The sequence below is a fragment of the Ochotona princeps genome, chromosome 24, assembly GCF_030435755.1.
Source record: "Ochotona princeps isolate mOchPri1 chromosome 24, mOchPri1.hap1, whole genome shotgun sequence".
Taxonomy (NCBI): domain Eukaryota; kingdom Metazoa; phylum Chordata; class Mammalia; order Lagomorpha; family Ochotonidae; genus Ochotona; species Ochotona princeps.
Window position 1 is genome coordinate 34,106,210 of NC_080855.1, and position 17,285 is coordinate 34,123,494.

General features: G+C 43.7%; 1 protein-coding gene across 1 annotated transcript in view; it reads left to right on the forward strand.

Moving 5' to 3' along the window:
- Positions 1-1,289: 1,289 nt before the first annotated feature.
- The window catches only part of LOC131483197 (cytochrome P450 3A6-like), a gene marked incomplete at its 5' end in the record, with an annotated part of 51,846 nt that continues 35,850 nt past the window's right edge, over positions 1,290-17,285 (forward strand). Inside the window, 4 exons of the mRNA XM_058680596.1 lie at positions 1,290-1,300; positions 8,312-8,414; positions 14,840-14,892; positions 17,149-17,248. Coding sequence (XP_058536579.1) covers positions 1,290-1,300; positions 8,312-8,414; positions 14,840-14,892; positions 17,149-17,248 — 267 coding nt within the window. The remainder of the gene's footprint in view (positions 1,301-8,311; positions 8,415-14,839; positions 14,893-17,148; positions 17,249-17,285) is intronic.

The window sequence follows — 17,285 nt, forward strand, 5'->3', positions numbered from 1 at the left end:
GCCTCTCTTGGGCCTTGACATGAGCTCCAGTGGCGATGAATTTACCCCGCAGCACTGCTTTGGCAGTGTCCCACAAGTTTTGGAATGTTGTGTCAGAGTTTTCATTGGTTTCCATAAATTTTTTGATCTCATCTTTAATTTCTTCTTTGATACATTGTTCATTTAATAGTATATTGTTCAACCTCCAAGAATTTCTGTATTTCCTGGGGTATTTTGAATTGCTGATTTCCAGTTTCATTCCGTGGTGGTCTGATAGGGTACATGGTATGATTCGTATCTTTTTGAAGTTATTTAGGTTTGCTTTGTGTGCTATCATGTGGTCGATCCTGGAGAAGGTGCCATGCATTGCTGAAAAAAATGTATAATCTGTGGTCTTAGGATAAAAAGTTCTATAGATGTCTACTAAGTCCAATTGTTCTAATGTTTGTATGAGCTCTGTTGTTTCTTTGTTGAGTTTTTGTTTTGTTGATCTGTCTATAGTTGTTAGCGGAGTGTTAAGATCGCCCACTATTATTGTGTGTGTATCTATGTCTCCCCTTAAGTCTTTAAGTAATTGCTTCACGTAGCTTGGTGCATTGGTATTAGGTGCATATATGTTCACGATTGTAATTACTTCCTGATGGATCAGACCCTTCACCATTATATAATGTCCTTCTCTGTCCTTTTTGATGTCTGTCAGCTTGAAGTCTAGGTCATCTGAGATTAGAACAGCTACACCAGCCTTCTTTTCTCGTCCATTGGCATGAAATGTCTTTTTCCATCCCTTCACTTTAAATTTCTTACAGGCTTTTCTGGCTAGATGTGTCTCTTGTAGGCAACAGATAGTTGGGTGCTGTTTGATGATCCATTCCGTTAATCTATGCCTTTTGATTGGTGAGTTTAGGCCATTTGTGTTTAGAGATAATATTCAGAGAAATTGATTTTGGGCTGCCATGAGTGTGTGTAAGTGTGCAAGTGTGTATTTGCGATTATTAGAGTTTCTGACTGGTTGACTTTCCTTGTATGGGTTTCAGTGGGGAGGTCTTCCCATTTGCCATCTTTGATTTTGGTTTTCATTTTTTCTTTCTGGGTTTAGCACCTTCCTGAGGAGATTTTCCAGAGCTGGTTTCGTGTTGATGTATTCTTCGAGTTTCTCTTTACTATTGAAGTATTTGATTTCATTCTCAAATACAAATGAGAGCTTTGCTGGGTACATTATTCTTGGTTGGCAGTTGTTTTGTTTCAGGATTTGATAGGTTTTACCCCATTCTCTCCTTGCTTGGAGCGTTTCTTCTGATAGGTCGGCCGTGATTCTGATTTTCCTTCCCCTGAATGTAATCTTATCCTTTTTTCTTACTTGTCTTAGAATAGTTTCCTTATGTTCACTTGAGGGTAGCTTGAGGACCACATGTCTGGGTGACGATCTGTTTGGATCATATCTGCTGGGGGTTCTTTGTCCTTCCTGGATTTGTGCTGGATTTATATTTCCGGTGTTTTGGAAGTTCTCCTGTATTATCTCATTGAGCACCCGTTGCAAGCCTGTCTCCTTTTCCACTCCTTCGGGAAGGCCTATTATTCTAATATTTGATTTTTTGAGGTTGTCTTTCACTTCCTGTATGGACCTATTGGCTTTCTCCAGATTTGTCTCCAACTGCTTGATGAGCTGCTGCCTTTCATTCTGATTGTCTTCCAATTCTGATATTCTGTCCTCTGCTGTGTTCATTCTGTTGGTTAGGCTTTCAACTTTGTGCTCTGTATCGAGGATTCCCTTTTTGACTCGGTTTGTTTCTGCAGTGATATGGTTTTCAAATACCTTGGACTCTTCCCAACGCTTCTCACTGTCTCTGATGAATTTCATCACTAGTTTCTTAAAGTCCTTCTCTGGTATTTCCTCTATATCTTCATCTTGCATCTCAGATATTGAGATTAGTTTTTGGTTGTATTGGGAGGGAGTGCTTGATCTTTCTTCTGGGTCATTGCTTTTTCTGATACTTCTCCGCATTGTGTTTTGCCTCTTGTTGTTTTGGGATTTTAGCGTCTGACTTTTTTGTCCACAGCAGTTGCCCTCAGTCCCCTGAAGCGCCTCCCCACTCCTCAGTAGCTCCAAGAGAGTGCAGAGGGAACCGCAGCGGGGCCGTGGACTGGGGCTCAGAAGTCCCAACACCAGCTCTGAACAATGGAGCGGCTGCTAGATCATCCACTGGCTCTTACCTCTGGGCGTAGCCTGAGCTTCAGAGGCCGGACAACACTCAGCACAACCCCACGACCTGGGCAGAAGAGGAAGCCAGAAGGGGCGCAGCTCCCCACAGCCCTGCACCCCCCAGGACTCTGCTTCCACAGTTGAGAGAGTGCAGCTGAGAAAGTAGCCTCTCTCAGGCAGAATCCCCTGCTGGGCCCAGCGGGAGAGGCCAAACCAGAGCCGACTCAGCTGGTTCTTCCAGCTGGAGGGTTGCCCAGAAGAGTCTGCTTGTGGACGCCCCTCTCAGCAGAACAGCACCTGAGAGGGAATTCCGGAGCAGCACTCCCGAGCGGGAATTCCGGAGAGCAGTCTGGTGCTGAGGCCTGCGGAACTCTCCAACACAGCCCGGGGCCGGGGATCCCAAGGCTCGAGCAGCAGAGGCCCACACGGAGGAGGAAGTCCTCAGTGGGGCAACGCCCCCGAGATGGTAGCGTAAGCCAAGCTGTGCAAGTCTCCTGCGCTGCCCCGGCTCCCACACAAGTTGGAGTGTTCAGTTCTCGCACAGCTTCAGACTGGGAGAATTCCGGGGGAGAGGGGGCACTGAGCAGGGTCAATCTCAGTATGGTTCTCTCAGGGAGCGAAAAGCCCGAAAATTTTTTCTTTTTCGCCCCTGGGGTACTCCACCTCTCTGGGTTCCTGTGCGTCCCGGAGTCACAGGTGCCCACTCCACAACAAAGCTGCTAAGCCAGGTGCCTCTAGGGGCCCGTGTTGCTTAGAGCGCCAAGCAGTCTCACAGCTTTGGTTGCTGGAAGTTCCGCCAGGAGGGGAGCGGTTGCTGCTGCTGGTAGGGGCCTTCACAAAAGCCAACCCGTCCTGCTGTCTCCAGCCGCCCTGGGTCCTCTGGGCTTCCAGCTGATGCGCCCCTTTCCCGGGATGACTCACCACGTTTTAACCGGGTCTTTGTGTTTCCTGTGTTCCTTCTCTGGATTTCTTCTGAGTTATGTGTTTCTTCTTGGATGCTTGATGTCCAGGGAGCTTCTGGCACTCCTTCCTGTGGTTCTTTGGTCCGCAGATCTCTCTCCAGCCACACCCTGTCTCATTTTCAGCGCTTCCCTTTCTATGCCTGTCCTCTCAGGTTGGCCATTTTTTCTGTCTCTGAACTAGTGAAGCTTTACATGAACTGCTCCCGTATGGGATGCCGGCTCCAGAGGCTCATGATTAAACTTCTACTCAAGTGTGCTGACTCCTGAACTTATGAATGACATAGTGTCACCCTACAGAGCTGGTGGCAGAATAAATTATTTTCTCAATTTCATTTGGGAGGTTATGTGACAGACGGAAAGATTAGAGATTTATTATATGCATATATTATATACATTTTATGTATAATAAAAATGATTATTATACATAAATAATGAAGGATTACAGGGTGAATTCAATGAGAAAAAGATTTTTCATCTGTTTGTTGATTCAACAAGTAGCCTCAACAGCTGATCTGAAGCCAGATGTCATAACTTTTCTGAGTGTCCTATTTGTGTTGCAGGGGCCCAAGTACTTGGATGACTTTGCTTTACCAAACACATTATATAGAACTGGACTGGAAGTGGAGAAGCCAAGACTTGAACTAATGTTTTAATAGAATACTGACACTGGAACATAGTAGAAAAAATTAATTTATTGGCCATTGTGGCAATAATAAAGCATGTAATGGAGTGGGAATAAGCAAAGCCCTTCAGCCCTGCAGAATTTGGCACGTGGTGTCTTACTTTCAATACTTGTCCTACTGGAGGGATCCCAATGCCCTATTGTAATAGCTTGGGGTGTCTGGCAACCAAATGCATGTGTGTTCATACAGGTTTTCAGTTTTGTGAAATCCCATAAGATCTACTGAGTTGACAGTTTGGTACCCTATCCTGCCCTAAAGACTAATATCTCAAGAGGCTTAATCATAACTCACATCATATAAAACATGTCATATGTATTCCATAATGTATGCACCTGTTACTGTGAAGAAGAGTGGAAGACTTGTTGCTAACAGAGTGGCTGTATATGTGAAATCATTTGTAAAAAGTTTATACTTTGGTAACACTTGCTAAATTTCCCACCATGGGGCCATCCATGTGGATTTTACAGCTTCAGCCTTAAAGTAGTTTCCACTTCTTCTGCTTCTCTTCCTCTGGTCTGCTATCTCAGTGTCACTGTAGTGAGCATTAACAAGGCTCCAGGACCTCAAATATTGGAGTCTATATATGACAGTAAAACCAGGTAACAGGTATGTATGGCCTGAAGTGCATTGGTCTCCATGGTTTTGGTTCAGAAATGGTTGAAAGGCAGAAGAAAGAAAATTAGTGCTTTGTGACTGAACATCTTGAAACGAGTGAATGTGCCTGGTGTTGTTTACAAGGTGAGTATCAGCAGTTGTAATTGTGGTTTTCATGAGAGAAGGCATGGCTTGGGTATGAATCCTTGAATGTTAGTTAAGGGAAGATATGCATAGTCACATATTCCCAAGTTCAGATCAGCTAGATTGTCTTAAGAAAATACTTACATTGGCCCTGGCATGATAGCGTAGAGTTTAAGGTCCTCACCTTGAATGCACTGGGATCCCATATGGGCACCAGCTCTAATCCCAGCAACTTCACTTCCCGTCCAACTCTCTGCTTGTGGCCTGGGAAAGCAGTCGAGGACGGCCCAAAGCCATGGAGCTTTGCACCCACATGGGAGACCTGGAGGAGTTTCCTGTTTCCTGGCTTTGGATCGGCACAGTATTGGTTGTTGTGGTCAGTTGGGGAGTGAAGCATTGGAAGACCTTCCTCACTGTCTCTCCTCCTCTCTGTATATCTGCCTTTCCAATAAAATAAATAAATCTCCTATTTACCTTTTTTTTTGCCACCATTAAGATTTTTTTGTTTGTTTTGTTTTGTTTATTTATTATTTTTAATACATTAATTACATTGTATTATGTGACACAGTTTCATAGGTACTTGGGTTCGCCCCACCCCTCCCCTAACCCTCCCACCATGGTGGATTCCTCCACCTTGTTGCATAACCACAGCTCAAGTTCAGTTGAGATTCCCCCATTGCAAGCGTATACCACACATAGAGTCCAGCATCTTATTGTCCAGTCAAGTTCAACGGCTTCTTAGGTATACCCTTTCTGTTCTGAAGACAGAGCCAGCAGAGTATCATCCCAGTCAATTGGAAGCTCCAACATACCATCAGCAAAAATTTACATCATTATGGAATTAATTGACATAGTAATGAGTAACCAATATGTTAAAAGTAAATACGAGTTCCTAGCCACCTTCTGTGACCACCTCACTTACATTTCAATTTTAGTTTATACACAACATATAACATACATAACATAACAAGTTATACATAACATCATATCATCTTAAATTAAGGCAAACATGTGGTATTTAACCATTTGATATTGGCTCATTTCCCTTAGCATTATGGTTTCCAGTTGGGCCCATTTGGCCACAAAGAACTGCATTTTGTTGTTTTTAATAGCTGAGAAGTATTCCATGGAGTAGATGAACCATAGCTTTCTTTTTTTTTTTTAATTATTTATTATTTAACTTCAGTAATTACATTGTATTATGTGACACAGTTACATAGATACTTGGGTTCTCCCCACCCCTCCCCAAACCCTCCCACCATGGTGGATTCCTCCACCTTATTGCATAACCACAGCTCAAGTTCAGTTGAGATTTCCCCATTGCAAGCGTATACCAAACATAGAGTCCAGCATCTTATTGTCCCGTCAAGTTCAACGGCTTCTTAGGTATACCCTCTCTGGTCTGATGACAGAGCCAGCAAAAAAAAAAAAAAAAAAAAAAAAAAAAAGAGTCTTTGTAACATTAAAGTCTGAAAAAAAAAAAAAAAAAAAAGAACCATAGCTTTCTTATCCAATCCTCTGTTTATGGGCATTTTGGTTGCTTCCATGTTTTTGCAATTACTGATTGTGCTGCTATGAGCCTAGGAGTGCATGTTGGTTTCTCATAAAACAATTGTTCTCGATATATTCCTAGGAGTGCTATTGCTGGATCATACGGTATGTTGATTTTGAGTTGTTCGAATATTCTCCATACTGATTTCCATAGAGGCTGTACCAGCCTGCAGCCCCACCAGCAGTGGAGTAGGGTTCCCTTTTCCCGCAACCTCGCCAACAAGTGTTGTTGGTGCTTTTAATCATGTGGGCCAGTCTTACTGGCGTTAGGTGGTACCTCATTGATGTTTTAATTTGGATTTCCCTTATTGCCAGGGAACTTGAGCATTTTTTCATATGTATATTTGCCATTTGGGTTTGTTCCTTTGTGAAGTGTTTGCCCATTTCCCATGCCCATTTCTTGAGTGGCTTGTTTGTTTTGACATTTTGGTTGTTTTGTAGCTCTTTGTATACTCTGGAGATTAGCCCTCTATCACCAATGTCGTGCGCGGATATCTTCTCCCATTCTTTTTTTTTTTATTTTTTAAAATTAATTACATTGCATTATGTGACACAGTTTCATAGGCTCTGGGATTCCCCTGTGCCCATGCCCATGCATCTACCACCCATGGTGGATTCTTCCACCTTGTTGTAGTATTACAGTTCAAATTCAGGCAGGATTCTTTCGTTGTAAGCCTATACCAAGAATAGAGTCCAGCATCTCATTGTCCAGATAAATTCATCGGTTTCTTCGGGAGACCATCTCCGATCTTAACGTAGAGCTAGCAGAACATCATCCTGATCAATTAAAAGCCCCAACATAACATCAACAACAATTTACAATATTATGGAATTAATTGACATGGTATTGAGTAACCAATATGTTAAAAAAAATACAAGTTTTTAACCACATCCTATGACTGCTTCATTGACATTTCAATTTTAGTTTGTATACAACCAGCTTCTATGGCAATAAGGTACTATTCAGCTATCTTGTGTCTATTTTCACTTTAGTATTTAGCAGTTTATAGTGTTGAAGCATAATTTTGCTGAACCTGGCAGTTTTTAAGGTTATAAAACTGACTGACAACTCTAACAAGGCATATGCCAACAGTTTAGGTGCATAGCAGTTTTAGGAGAGGTGTGCAGAGAAAGCTTCAATACCCTAGTGAGGGAGTAACTAATCATTTGTCTCCTACCTAGTAAGATATATGTAAATCCATGCAATAAATAAATATTAGAAAAAGAATAGAAAAGAAAATACATTGCTAAAACTGCTCACATTTTCATGGCCAATGAAACCTGCAAACACAACTTTAATTTTGTGGAAATGGGGATGCCAATAATTCATTTTGAGTAGTTTTCTCCCTGTTCATATCTTACATATAGGGCAGTACCCCCAAACATGAATTTCAAACAAAAATTATATATGTAATATATGTAATATATTATATATGTAATGTATGTAATATATTATATGTGTATATATAATATATAATATATAATATATGATATATGATATATAATATATAATATATAATATATAATATATGATATATGATATATAATATATGACATATGATATATGTTATATGATATATGATATATAACATATAATATATAATATATGACATATAACATATATAATATATATGTATATTATATGTGTGATATCTAATATATATTATTTATATAAATTTAAAAATGTTATATATATGGTGTGAAGGCAGATTTAAGACGGGCCATCCCCTAAATAGGATATGGCTTATAGAAACAGAATGCAAAGCCTAAAATTGAAAGCAAACTGCAAGAATAATGACATCAGAGACTCTTAGTGACTCCCATATTTGTTGGAGGCAGTTATGCAACAACTTGTACTCAAAGCAAAGAAAAATTATTTTCCCCAGTTTGTACCCAGAACAGGAATCTTTACTGTATTTGAGTGAATGAAATAACTTGCAGGCATTCCAGCCTGAACCTCTCAGTATCATTGTCATTTGGGGGAGATTTTCAGGGACTCAGTCCTGGATTGGGGCTTTGAAGACTTCCGAGTCTTTATCAAGTCATTACGACTTCTTAGTGGAGTTGTTGTAATGAGGAAGTAGATAACGAGATCTGCTGTAATACATTTGGCTATGTGTTACCTCCCTAGCTTGTCTATGCTGGTATCTGAGCAGGTGTCAACTACAAAAAAACACCTGTGACGTGATTCCTCCTTGACTTTACAGATATGGCACCTCTACACATGGCCTTTTTAAGAAGCTGGGAATTCCTGGGCCAACACCTCTACCTTTCCTGGGGACGCTCATGGGTTACCGCAAGGTGAGTGTCATTTGAACTGTTGTTTTTCTTCACATATTTGCATAGACTGTTGTGGTTTATGAAATGAAGTTCTCCACAGGAGACGTGTTTTTTTTTTTTTTTTGACTATCTTCACATAACTAGGGTAAAAAGCTTCAAAACCTACAAGAAGATGGGTAAGACAATTAGCTCTGCATTGTTTCCTTCATATATCTGATGTAAAAGGGGATTTTAAGGCAGAAGCCCCACCCAGTCTCCCACTCACCCCAGGTCCCTGATGTGGGCATGCTCCTAGGATCTTTCTCAAGTGGTTTTGATAGTTCAACAGTTATGAATTGCTGCCAGTCTCGCCACTCCAAGCATGATAAAGTCGTTGAAGAATCCACTGATTGACATAGTCCATCTTGGAGTCTCCATTTGCCCAGTTTTTCGCTGCAAACACATAGCTGAGGTGGTTTACTTATTCTGCCCTCTATCTTTTCATGGTTAGGGTTCTGAGTCCAGCAGTTCGATTGGAGGGATCCCCAAAGAAACTTTGCCTGAAGTGTTCCCAGACCAGATTCCTGTATGTACTAGCAAGTCCAGTGCCGGGCACAGTCCATTGCTGCGATCAGCTGGTGGTTGCAACTGCTGGGTTAGTTCTGTTTTCAGCCCTGTTTTCCACTGAAACCAATGGGTGCTGCAGTCCAGCCTGGTTCTGCCCAGCACTACTCGGCTCTCACACAGACCAGTGTGGCCTCAAGCCTAGACGGAGCGACCCACAATAAATCCCCCACCAGGCCCACCCACTACCCTGGTTTGCCAGTATGTGCAGCAGACCAGTCCAGTCTGTCCCACATCCCATTCGGCAATTGTACATGTCAATGCATTTTGCAGCTTAGTTCCATCTAACCAACTTAACTATACAGCCCTCACGGATGTTGTTGGCTGTTTCTGTCTAGCCACTCCAGTTCCTGTTCCACTTTGTGTGCCCTTCCGTGGAGGTGGTAACCCAAGAGGGAGGAGCCCTCTATTTCCCTCTATTTCCCTCCCTGGCCACTCCCACTCCCGGATTATGCACTCTCCAGGTGGTTCTGTGGCTTAACTTGACAGAATTAGCCCTCAGTGTCAGCTACTGCTGTGGCTAAGCCCCAGCAACCCTCCCCACTCTAATTGTAGATTACACCAGTAGGATCAATCAGCCAGCCTGGTTTTTCCCTGATCTGGTCCACATGCAGTGCACAGGTGTTGTAGCCCTGCCTAGTCTGGTCTGCCCCCATCCCAGCCCACGCTCTCCAAGTGGGAGTAGCTGTCCAACAAGGGAACCACCCCTTATTCCCCTGCAGGCTCTTCCCCCTCACTTCTTGGTTGTCACATGTGCTGTTGGGTGCTGTGGTCACATGTGGCACAGGCAACCTCACCTTGGCATTCTGTGTTGTGTACTGCTTTTGTTGCAACCAAACCTGGCTCGTCCCACACTGTTCTGGCATCCGAATTAGCCAGTGGATGATGCGAAGTGATTCAGCCTGATCTGTACCCAACCCTTGCCAAATGTATGCCAGTGGGATAATTTTGATAGCCTGTTCTGGGCTGTTGGTCTTGTGCTTACTGCAGGGTCTGTGTCCCGCCAGAGGAGTTGCCCAGGCTCCTCCATCAGAACCCCTCAGAATGTCAGATTTAGTGCACACCAGTGGGTCCACGAGCCAGCACCACTCAGTTCACCTCCTGTCTTAGTAGGAATAGTGGCTTTTCTTGACTGGCCCTCAACCCAATCTGGGTCTTGCTGTTGGATGTTTCAGCCCAGCCACGGATCATCCATACAGCTCACACATGGCTCAGTAGTGGCTGAGACCCAGCCTAGTCCATCCCACATCTACCCTGGTCCTCCAGAACACCCGAAGGTGTTGCAGTCTGGCCTGGCCCGTTGCATCCAGTCCACACTTGTGCCAAGAGAGACTGCAACTGTATCCTGACCAGAACGCAGCCTCTCTTCCAGTCCATGTGCCCTTTGGTGGGCACCTCAACCCAGCTAGGGTGTTGCCTTAGCTCCCCAACTGGTCCTGTTCCCAGCCATAGATGGTTGCTCTGACTCAGCTTGGCGCTGCCCCTCACCTGTCCCGACCCTTGCCTTAGACACTGTGGCTTAGTGTCAGTGGCTCACGTAGACCAGTAGGTGCAAGAACCTAGCTCGGTATGTCTTGTGCTCCATCCTGGTTTCTGACTTTACATATGGGCAAAGGTTTGCTCAGTTTTGCCCAGTATGCCCATTCCATTGCCAATTCATACATTGACCAGTTGTTGGAGCGACTTTGCCCAGCTTGTCCGACTCCCAAATCTGAATCACGTGTTCACCAGTTGAACTATGACCCACCAGGGGAGTTTTCCAAGTTCCTCCACTAGATCCCCTCCCAGATGAAGTTCTCATACATGCCATTGGGTATTAGGCCAGTGCATGGCATAGTCTGGCCTTCCTTTTGGCCTTGCATGAGCTGGTGAACATTGCAGCCCGGCCCACCCCACACCCTATTCAGAATGCACATTCGGGTTCTACTGCCTTGACCAGTCTAGACTGTTGTCAGTTCTTTAATCTGTGATTGATGACAGGCTCCTTGGTCACACCTAGTTTAGTCCATCACCACTCCATCTCTTGAACTAACCCATGGGGTTAGAATTTCCATATGGTTTGGTCCACACATTCCCCACAGAATCATCCCCCTGATATGGTTCTTTTTTTTTTTTTTTTAAGATTTATTACTTTTATTACAAAGTCAGATATACAGAGAGGAGGTGAGACAGAGAGGAAGATCTTCCATCCAATGATTCACTCCCCAAGTGAACCACAACGGACTGGTGCATGCCAATCCAGAGCCGGGAACCAGGAACCTCTTCCAGGTCTCCAATGTAGGTGCAGTGTCCCAATGCATTGGGCCGTCCTCAACTGCTTTCCCAGGCCACAGTCAGGGAGCTGGATGGGAAGTGGAGCTGCCAGGATTAGAACCGGCATCCATATGGGATCCCGGGGCATGTTCAAGGTGAGGACTTTAGCTGCTAGGCCACCCCGCCGGACCCCTAATATGGTTCTCAAGCGTGTTTGTTACTGTCATGGCCCTGCCTAATGTGACCAATCTCCGTTGGGTCCGTTCTGTTTCCAGGCCTGTCATCCACTTGAACCAATGTGTAATGTGTTCCAGGTCAATCCTGCCCACTTCTTACTCCATCCTCATGCAAACCAGTGGGAGCTACAGCCTAGTTGGGGCGTCTCCCCATAACCCCCCACCAGGCCTGCTCCCTTCCCTAGTTCCCATGCATGCCAGTATGTACCACAGGCTTGTTTAGTTTGTCCCACATCCCATTAAGCTCTGGTACTTGTCAATGGGCATTAAAGCATGGTTCAACTCAACTAACCTACTATCCAGCCCACACACATACTGGCAGGTGCCTTTCTGTCTAGCCACCCCTGCCCCATCCTGGTTTTCATGCTCTCCAGTGGGAATAGCTAACCATGAAGGAGGTGTCCAGTATCTGTCTACTAGGCCACTCCAACTTCTGGATTATGCACTCTCCAGGTGGTTCTGACATTTAACTTAACAAAATTGGCCCTAGGTGCCAGCCTCTGCCATCTGATGTGGCAAAGCCCAACCAACCCTCACCCACTCTAATTTCCTGATTTCTGTTCTTTTCTGTGAATTGAAGATTGCTTGACCCTACCCAGACCGCCCCCTTCCGGTTGCATCTCAGCCCACCCACATCCTATTTTAGGATGCACCTTCGGGTGGTGCTGCCTTGACCTGCCAGATTGCCATCGGTTTCTTTACCCATAAGTGATGGCAGGTGCCATGGTCACTCCTAGCTTAGCCCATCGCCACCCCAGCTCACGAGCTAGCCTGTTTTGGTGCCAGGCTCTGCCTGCTTGTGGCCCAGCAGCAAGCTGTATTTCCAAAGGATTGGGCCCACCATTCCCCCATAGAGTTTACCCCTCGACTAAATTCTCTCACTCACTAGTTGGTGTCTTGACCCTGCCAAATGCGACCAGTCCACTATTCCATCACCCAGTCAAGTAATGGTACCTAGCCCTGCCAGACAGGCCCCCATCCACAGCTTTGGTGTGGCCTGGTGTGTGGCATTCAGTGATGCTTTATGCTAACAACCCATCTCAGGATTCCTAATTTGGCTGTTGAATCCATCTGGCCCAAATAGATCTTTTGTATATTCCCCTTGAAATCATCAGGTCTCAGTCCCACTCTTGCCCTGAAGTTTCCTGACCATGTTACTGGTAATCACCAAGAATTCATGTCTCACCTATACTAAAGCTGGCCTTACTCATGGGTGTCCATATTGTAAGAACCCCAGAGCTTGCTGCTGGGCCACCAGCATGCAGAGCCTGGCACCAGTGGATGCACTGGCCACCCAAATCTAAGGACTCAGTCACTGCCTTTCGGCAGCGGCCTTGGCCTGAGTCCCCCACATAGCATCCCGCCCGGCAGGGGCATCCCGCCACAGCCACACTGTGGGGAATTGCAAGCTGCCCCAAGCTCCCAGTCCCAAGGCCCGGAGTCATGGAATCCTGACAAGTTTTAATTTACTAACATTCTGACAGATGTTTGGATCACTTCCAGGTGATGGAGAAGTTTAGTCTGGGCTCAAAATCCTATTTGCCTCAGTAAAATAGGGCATTTTGAAGTCTGGTATGGTGGCCATGCAGCTAAAGTTCTTACCTTGAATGCTCCAGGATCCCATACGGGCTCTGGTTCTAATCCCAGCTGCTCTGCTTCCCATCTAACTGTGTTTGTGGCCTGGGAAAGCAGTTGAGCATGGCCCAACGCTTTGGGACCTGCACCCACATGGGAGACCTAGAAGATCTCGTGGATCATGGTTTTGGTTCAGCAAAGATCTGGCCATTGTGGTCACTTGGGGAGTGAATCATCAGACACAAGATTTTCATCTCTGTCTCTCTTCCTATCTATCTTTCTATCTATCTATCTGTTTGACTTTGCATTAAAAATAAATGCATAATTAAATAGGGAATGTTTGTGTTTCATCAACACTCGATGTTCAGCTGTGACTTGATATTTACACTGTGTGAGCATTATGAAGAGAACTTTCAGTTTTCTTTGGCACTTTCTCAGGAACATAAAGCAGAGCTTGGTATTTGGACAATGCAGCATGTGGACACCATGTTGACTTATGAAGCTGTATGCTCAAGATTCCAGTTTTCCTGACTGCAGCAGAGGTCATAATAACGTTTGGTCTCTTCCCCATGCATAGCTTTGAAACTTTAGTTTATTAGGCACATAGCTATTTATGACCAGAATATTGAACGTATTTTGTGTATTTATTTGTTAACAAGTAGTTCGGGGAGAGGAGATTCAGCTTTGATGTGCTTGTGTACTCTGCAAATGCCTTCAATACCATGACTACACTGGGTCAGAAGCTCAGAAGTTCAGCTGAATCCGGGTCTTCTGAGTAGAATGGAGGTACCCTGTTAGTTGAGCCATCCCTCATGCAGCCTAGGATTTGTAACAGTGGAAATTTAAAGTGAGGAGGCAGGCCCAGATATGTGACACAGATACTCAAATATAAGAGAAGTGACTTAGCTACTATGCTGGAATGCACGTCCATATGCAGTTATTATAAGATCCTGGGTCGGGGCACAACTAAGTAGCCTAGCAGTTAAAGACCTTGCCTTGTAGCAAAGGAATCCCATATGGGCACTAGTTCTAATATCGGTGGTGCTGCTTCCCTTCCACTCCCTGCTTGTGGCCTGCAAAAGCAGTAGAAGATGGTGCAAATCTTTGGGACCCTGCACCCTTGCAGGAGACCCAGAAGAGGCTCTTGGCTCCTGGCTTCGCACTGGCTTAGCTTAGGCCAATGTGATCACTTGGGGAGTCAATCATTGGATGGAAGTTCTTCCTCTCTGTCTATCTGATTTTGTAATAAGAACAAATATATCTTTAAAAAACATACCCAAGCGTGACCTACACTTTTGAGAACAAAAGAGATTAACTGATGTCTTTAGCTTCTTAATTCTGTCAGAAGTCTAGAAATTTCGTGAGATCTAGAGAAGTGAGTGGATGGATCCCTGTGAACCTCACTGCTTTCCTCAAGTCTCAGTTTCCTCAATAGCTTATGGAGGAAAATAGTTGCTGGTTTAGGAGATTTATGGAGACCACAAAGGCCCAGGAAAATTCTTCACAGTGACAAGGGTTGCGTCATATCTGTAGACAAGGTTAAGCCACCGGGTTTCCACAATATTTAGGGAAACTCAAGATTGCCTTTGAATTGTGCACTTCAAATGTCTTCTCTCTTTTTCTCCCAGGTACCTGCAAATTTTGAGATTCTGAATAATTAATGTGTAATAGTATTAAGCTAGTTGTAATTGCATTTTGTTCAGTTTACTTCAAATGTATCGATATCAAGTTTACTCTGTTTACAATAATAATCACATATCATTTCATTTCCCTTCACAGGGTGTGTGGGATTTAGACATGAAATGTTTTAAAAAATATGGAAATATGTGGGGGTGAGTATTTGGAAAGCTTCCTCATTCTGGTGAGGTACTCACTGTATAAGGGACAACCTTAGCTCAGAGCCTTTTGATTTAAGCTTATCCAGGTTAAAGTTGTAAAGGCTTGTTCTACCAAAGACTTCATATACCCCACGTGTCAGTGTCTGAATTTGGTGTAAATGTTGTAGGTCATCGATGTTTTCAGCGGTTGTTGACCAAGGGACCCCAATCTGAACAGGGCATGGTTGTTTTATATTTTGGTTGCTTTTGGATAAATAATTGAGTATAATACATTTTTCCAGGACATTCTAATATGCGATTGTGTCCACGTGATAGCATATCTTCTGTCTGTTGATTCCTTTTATTTATTTTTTGAAGGTTATTCTATTTTTTTATTATATTTTGGACAATCTTGACATAGTTAATTATGGTAAAAAGGTTCAAGGGCTGCAGGGAAGTGGGTAAGACTATTATTTCCATAGTGTTTCCTTCATGTATCTGAGGGGGTTATTGAGGGAGAGGCCCCACCGAGTTTGCCACCAACACCAAGTCCCGGTTGTGGGGCATGCTCTGAGATACTTGCTTAAGTGGTTTTGATAGTTCACCAGTCATGAATCGCTGCCAATCTCGCCATGCCAAGCACTATGAGGTCATTGAAGAATCTACTGGTTGACACAGTCCAACATAGAGACTTTGTTGGCCCAGTATTTCGCTACCAACATATAGCGGAGGTGGTTGATTGACTTGTTCTTGCTTCTTTCTTTTCTTGGTTAGGGTTCTGAGTCTGCCATTTTAATTGGGGAGATCTCCAAAGAAACTTTGTCTGAGGTGTTCCCAGACTAGATTCTTGTTTGTTCTAGCAAGCACAGGGCCTGGCACAGTCCATCACCACAATCAGCTGGTGGTTGCAGCTGTTGGTTTGGGTCTGTTTTCAGTCCCGACTTGCACTGGAACCAATGTTGCAGTCCAGCCTGGTTCTGCCCAGCACATGCTCGGCTCTCACATAGACCAGTGGTAGCTGCAGCCTAGTTGGAGCGACCCACAATAACCCCCACCAGGCCCGCCCCCTACCCTGGTTTGCCAGTATGTGCGGCAGACTAGTCCAGTCTGTCCCACATCCCATTTGGCTCTCGTACATGTCAATGGATATTGAAGCTTAGTTCCATCAAACCAGCTCAACTATCCAGCCGTCACGGATGTTGTTGAGTGCCTCTCTGTCTAGCCACCTCAGGCCCCGTCCTAGCTGTGTAAGAGAGACTATCCTATCCAGACATGAAGACACAATGTAGTATGCATCTCAAGTTCAAAATCACAAATGGACTCACAATGAAAGTGTTACATATACCATAACAACAGGATGCTGGGCTCTCTGCTACTATGTATACATATAATATCAGGATACTTAAATAGCAGAATGTTGGACTTGTGACTGTTTATGAAGGACTTCACCATAGTAATATAGTAGAAAGATAATCTAAGTATTTATGGAACTGTATCATAAAATAACAAAATAGGAAGCTGAAAAAATAATGAAATACATAGTATTACAAAAGGGTTTGTTGAAATTGTGTATGATGAAGAAATTATGCATAAGTTAAAACTTTACCTCAAATTCAACTTATCTTTTACTTAGTGAAATTTGAAATCCTCTTATCTTTTAAATTCTTTGAACCTAGATCTAAGAAATGCTCTAAAATTCTTTCAAAATATTTATTGATTATGTTTTCATAATCATAACGGCAAAGAGAAACAGAGAAAGAGATATTTTCCCTTTGGGTTTTGAGTCCCTGTGTGGCCAAATAGCTTGTATGAGACCAAGGAAAGCAGGAGCCAGGAGGCTTATTCAATCTTCAACATGGATGTCAGGATCAGAAACACATGGGCCATCTTCTGCTGCTTTCCCAGGCTGCTACTTGTGAGCTGATTTTAATGTTGAGCAGCCTTTCCAGTGATGATTTTCAATTGCTATGCCACCATGGCAGCAATCTAGTATTATTTCTATATGTGTGATTTTCATGATGAGCTGTTTAGTTTCTAAATTTATTTTACTTTTCTTGAGTGATCTTGCCTGTATGAAAACAAGTGTGTCTTCTGTGGTTGGAATCTTACTGTACATCCTACTCTAACTTGAACCAAAAAGGGATGTTGCTGTGTGTTATACAAAAGGAGTATGAGAAACATGACATCAGGATCCAAGTGTGGTTCCTTTGCTTGGTTGTGGCTATTGCATTAAGCTTGCTGTGTTTAATCATTTCTGTTTTCCCATATTAGATTGTATGATGGTCGACAGCCTGTGCTGGTCATCACTGATCCAGAGATGCTGAAAACAGTGCTGCTGAAAGAATGTTACTCCAGCTTCACAAACCGACGGGTAGGCATGCTTATTATTCAAGTTTAAGTATTAATTG